Source organism: Heloderma suspectum, chromosome 8 (assembly GCF_057233095.1).
Source record: "Heloderma suspectum isolate Gila_16-S chromosome 8, 16-S_ref, whole genome shotgun sequence".
NCBI lineage: Eukaryota > Metazoa > Chordata > Lepidosauria > Squamata > Helodermatidae > Heloderma > Heloderma suspectum.
In genome coordinates, this window is record NC_139465.1 from 44,197,842 (window position 1) to 44,203,451 (window position 5,610).

Sequence of the window (5,610 nt, forward strand, 5' to 3'; positions counted from 1 at the left end):
TGCTTCACAAACCAGTTACTAGACAACTTATAGTAAAAAGGAAACAAAAACCCTTCTTGCAGATGGCTAAAGAGGTCCCTGCTCTTTCCTAGCTATTGACTGATACGTATAGAAACAATTCTGTTCAAAGGGTAGTGTGTCCTGGACCTAGCATTTCCAGACAGCATACTCTGGCTACTTGTCCCTAGTAACTACATTAAAATAAAATATATACCATAGTAAATCAGCTTGATCAAAATTAAACCTTTTTCCTGTCTGTGAAATTAGTCTGTCTATCCTTTCTTAGTTACTTACATAGATTCAATATGTAACTTGCAAATTAAGCACTGAATTTTGGCATTAACATCTCTTTGCTGTTACTGATGTGGCACTGGAGCTATATGTGGTATGTGTAGAGTAGGGGCTATTTGGGAGATGGAAAACAAAGGTCTCCATTTACATTTTTAAAAGGGTATAAATAGCATTGTTCTCAAGACTCCTGTGTTAACTTTCGGCTCGAAAGATTTGGGCAAAATGTCTAAAAGTAGAGCAAAAGTTAGACAGTAAGACCAGTTGCCAAGACAAGGTTGTGAAATTGGAAGCACTTAAGATCTGGCTAGACATTCATCCACTAGGGATGCCTTTGTGATAGTTGAATACATCCAGGCAATGTTGCAGGGAAATTGCTTAAGGGTGAGGCAACAAGGGGAATGGAATAGTTACAATGTCGTTTGAAAATGGCGTAGGAAAAATGTATGTATTCCAGACATTTGAGGCTTTTTTCATGGGATGTAGAGTTGCCATTCTGAATCTATCTATAGGAACACCATATTCTCCAGTGTATGTATATGCACACAACTGCATGCCTGTCAAAGTGTCCATGGCATTAAAATACTATAATAATCCAAACAGTTCACACATGCGCATTTATAATATCCAATTCATGTCTACTCAGGAGTAAGCCCCATTGAGTAAGGGCACAATCCTATGCATGTTTAGACAGAAAAATTTTTGCGCCCTAATTGTGCAGCTTTATAATGCAGATGTTGTTTAGAAACAAGATTGATTAGCTGTGAGATTGTAAATTTTCAAAAACTGTTTTTTCTTTCTAGGTTCAACTTCTGTATAATCCATGTGAAGGTTGTTCCAGAAACATCCTGGAAATCCAGAACGTCTTTCTTTTATAAAATCATACTGTGGGTTTAAAGAAGAGTCTGTCCAAATGAGCAAGACATCACAGCAGAATACAACTGCAGAAACCAATGGAGTAAGTGTCATCTACACCCAAGCACATACCAGCGGGTTGCAACAGGTTCCTCAGCTGGTGCCTGTTAGTCCTGGAGGTGGAGGCAAAGCTACGCCTCCCAGTAAGCAGGGCAAGAAGAATTCCATTGTGGATAGAAACAGCGATGAATACCGTCAGCGCAGGGAACGCAATAACATGGCGGTGAAAAAGAGCCGCTTGAAAAGCAAGCAGAAGGCTCAGGATACCTTGCAGAGGGTCAACCAGCTTAAAGAAGAAAATGAACGTTTGGAGGCCAAAATCAAACTCCTTACTAAGGAGCTGAGTGTACTCAAAGACTTGTTTCTTGAACATGCTCACAACTTCACAGACAGTGTGCAACCCCTTGGCACAGAAAGCACTGCGACAAATTCAGATGGCTCTGGACAATAGGTATGCTTCTCCAGGTCATGGACAGAACAGTGTGGATACAGCTTTCCCTATGCAGGTCAGGTGCAGCAACGAAGGGCCTTCTCTAACTTTGTAACAACTGTCATTTGTGGCATTTTTTTTTTAAATAGTAGGCTTAACACTGAAGGGTTGATGCAAGTAAATTGCAAGTTGTTTATTACTAAGTATTTGTTTTGAATTAAGTGTTAATGTATTTTCTGCTCTGGCATTTTTGACTAAGTGAAATTATAAAAATGGGCGAACATCTTCAAAGTTATATTAACTAAAATGAGGACTGCACCACTTAGTTAAATAATACTAAATTATTGATTTAAATACCTTTCAGATTATGCTAATTGGGCAGCAGTTCTTAGAAATGTAAAAGAACTTGCAAAAAATCATGGTTAATAGCCACAGGTGCCATATAGAGGCATTCTCTGCCCTCTCCCAATTTCTCTTGTACAGGAGGAAATGTGTGCATGGATGAATAATCTTCAGACTGATACTCATATGCAAATGTATGTAGATATATCAACTGAAGGTTATTAAGGGGGTGACAACCTTAAATGTGTGATTAAATTGACATGGGATTCTTCAGCAAGTTGTCAAACTAATGTTCTGTGTAGTGGTGATTGGCTAAAAAAAATGGTATATAACCTGTAGAGTTTTTTTCTTCACCACTTATTTTTAGTGTGAGGTTCACTGAGGTAATTTGCTTTGTAATTAAGGGTAGGCTGTTTCAAACACGTAGCACAAACCCTTGCTGGTACAACTCCTACAGTTCATGGGGTATATTCAGCAACAGTGCCTAACAAATAGTAAGGATACAGGAAGGACAGAGGACAACTCAGAAGATTACTGCATTCTGTAGGCCTTCTCAGATGCTACCTAGCCTGTGGTCTGAGATTGGCTGAGTGAGTGCAGGGCCCACTCCAGGTTTGAGGCCGCCCCCCAGTGGGCTTACCAGCAGTAGCTGGGAGTAGTACTCTCACTTGGCTGCAAGCTACTTGCCATTTTAATTGCCTAGAGCTGGGGTCTTAGAGATTTTTACTCTTAATTTTAACTGGGAGGCTGATATGCAGGGTTCAGAAGAGTGGTTTTGTGTTTTAGAGCTCAGACCCCACCTCTGCCTTGTATTAGGTTCTTGGGCAAATTACTTTTTTAGTCTCACCAGTTTTCCTTCTGGGAAATGAGTGTTTTGTGACCAGCCACGCCTACCATGGCAGCTTTTTTATGAATGGGCAAGCCCTGCCATGGCAGCTATGCTGTGAGAGCACCAACTCTCTCAAGTTTCTCTCCCAAAAAAGGTTGGGGACCCTGGGCCTACAGTGTCCCACCATAACATTGCCCTTGGGTATTGTGGGAAATTTTCCCAGCTCCAGCTGCCAAATAAGCCTGTGGACAAGATGGGCAAAATGGGTGTCAGTGTTGGTAGAGAAAAGGCAGCTGTAGGCACAAGTGGGCTCTGCTGATGTCAGGGTGCTGATGCCAGCCCTAAGAGTGTGTCTAAAGCTCTCTCCCTTCCAGCTCCCATCCCCATGTGAAAAACGTAACAACTTCACAGGGAGATTGTGTGTGCGCGTGCACGCGCATGCTTGGATCACCTTGCTTGAAGCCACTGCTTGATCGCAGTGTAGATGTTTGGGGTATGAGAAGTATTTTCAAAGCTCACAGTCCTTTTGTGATAAATAACAATGAATTATAAGTGATGCTCACAGAAGACTGTTCCATGATAAAGGGCTACACAGAACAGCCACTATTAAGTAAAGCAGATAAGACATCTTACTCTCCTGGCCTCTGTTTAATGACTTTTACATCCTTAGTGCTATAACACTGCATGTCAGAAACTGCACTGCTGTCAAGGTGCAAGTGACCAAGACTTTCTTGGCTAATTCTTTTGAGGCGAGCAAGGAACATAAAGCACTGCTGTGTGAGACCGTGGTAGGTGACCTGGCTGTCTTTTACATCCCTTGACCCAAATTAGTTGGGTATCTAATTCTGCAGGCTACAAGAACATAAAGTAAGTTTGAGACTTTTTCAAAAAGTAATCCCCATAAGTTAGTCCACAAAAGTAATTCCTTGCTCTTTGGCATTCTGGGGGGTGGGGTGGGAACGACTTAGCCTTTTGATACTTTTCAAATGTTGGTGACAAGCCCCTTCTTTATTTTGTAGTGTATAGGAAATTTAACTCATTAAACAGAGCAGGGAAGTTAATGTATCCTTTTTAATTTATTCTCTTTCAAAATACTTTCTTTCATAGTATGTCTGCATATGACTGATTGGAGTAGCGAAAATGACTTTTATACCTCCTCTTCCCTTGAAGTCATTGTGTTCGTAATATGTATTTAGAAAGACTGGGTCAAGAACCCAGTGATGGTGATACAAAATAATTAAAAAAAAACCTTACAAAACTATGCTGACTTGTACTTCTGTAAAACTACAAAAGGGTCTTGGTGGAAATCTCTCCCTACAGAGGGATAAAACATCAGAAGCCTGAGTGCTTTCAGCTAGCTAAAGCAGTTGATGGCAAGATTCAGTACCAGTGAAACTATAGTTGGATGGAGGTGCTGGTTAACGGATCACCCTTCTGAGCATACAAGAAATCCTGTGTAGCATATGAGAACCTCCACACATCAAAGCTGATGCAAGATCAAAAAAGGAGAAAGCATTGACTGGGTTCACACAACATGCAAACCCACACTCAGAAGGTTGAGTGTGGGTTATTGAACCATGGGTTAGGGTGTTGTCTGAATCTAGGACATTTTCTGCATGGCTTGTTAACCATGCTGTGTGGCTTATTTTTTTGAACAAGTTACCTTGAGAATCCAACCACCCTTATTAACCACCCCGAACAACAAATGATGGGTTGTTCAGGGTGGTCAATAAGGGTGGTTGGATTCCACCCTCAATCATTAGTTCTCAAATTTTCAGGATCTGTTTATATTATATATATTTCTCAGAACTGCTTTCAACCTAAACATTTCCACATGCTTCCATAATTTTCTTTGAACCAAGCAAGACTCAGCTGTTTTGTTACTTCCAAATTTTTGCATATTCAGTTTTGGCAATTGTAAGAATACATAAATCTTGTACTTGGTTATCTGTAGGTACTAATATTTAAACAAAATGTAATTAAATACAATTGTATCCACTACCAAATTAACTACTGCACTACTCTCCAATACCCATACTCCTTCCCACACCCCTACCACATACTGAAAAAAATTCCCATAATATGTTGCTTCAACACTTTCCATTCCTTCGCTATATGTATTTCATATTCCAAGCAGTTAAATATGGCCATTTTAAAATAATTCTCTTTAATTGCTATTTGTTACAAAAAATGATTCTTTTAGAGAACGCCATACATTCTCTAAAATGTCTCTTTTATATTTCATTTTTAAATATATATTATTGCCTTGGTCATTCTGTAGTATCACATATTATTGATAATTCCCTTCCATCTGATAACACCAGGTTTTCAGTATCTGTTAGCTCTTAAATCTGATTTTTATCTGCTTAAAAATTATTTTATCGGTATATAGTGAGGCGGGGAGGGGATTCTGCATTTTTTCCACAGACATGTGTTACAACAGAAAAGTTTGGCTGTGTTGATTATTTTGAAACCAGTTATTTCCCCATAATTTTGAATTAACTTGTTCAGCTGCTGAGGAAACTATATCTTTCATATTTATAGGTATATCAGCAGCAAACAAACATAATTTGTTCCATTTCAACTCCTTTAATCTGGTGTTCCTGTCATATCACTGTTGCTAAGGGTTCAAGAGAAATGTGGTTCTCAACATTTTGTCTTGTTTTGCTTCTTAGTTTGTTGCTAATATCTTACTATTTTTATTTTCATACTCAAGTGTTTGTTTTGTATGTCATTTGTTTATGTCTTGTACAAGTCCAATATATCCATTTTCTCTTTCGCAATGGTCAGTTGTGTCAAACTCTTT

At 39.2% G+C, this 5,610-nt stretch overlaps 1 protein-coding gene across 1 annotated transcript; it reads left to right on the forward strand.

Moving 5' to 3' along the window:
• The first annotated feature begins 1,112 nt into the window (after window positions 1-1,112).
• Window positions 1,113-4,065, forward strand: CEBPG (CCAAT enhancer binding protein gamma). Its single transcript, XM_084812218.1, has one exon. The coding sequence runs from the start codon at window positions 1,202-1,204 to the stop codon at window positions 1,652-1,654; it is 453 nt and encodes a 150-aa protein (XP_084668344.1). The 5' UTR covers window positions 1,113-1,201; the 3' UTR covers window positions 1,655-4,065.
• The last annotated feature ends 1,545 nt before the right edge of the window (window positions 4,066-5,610 follow it).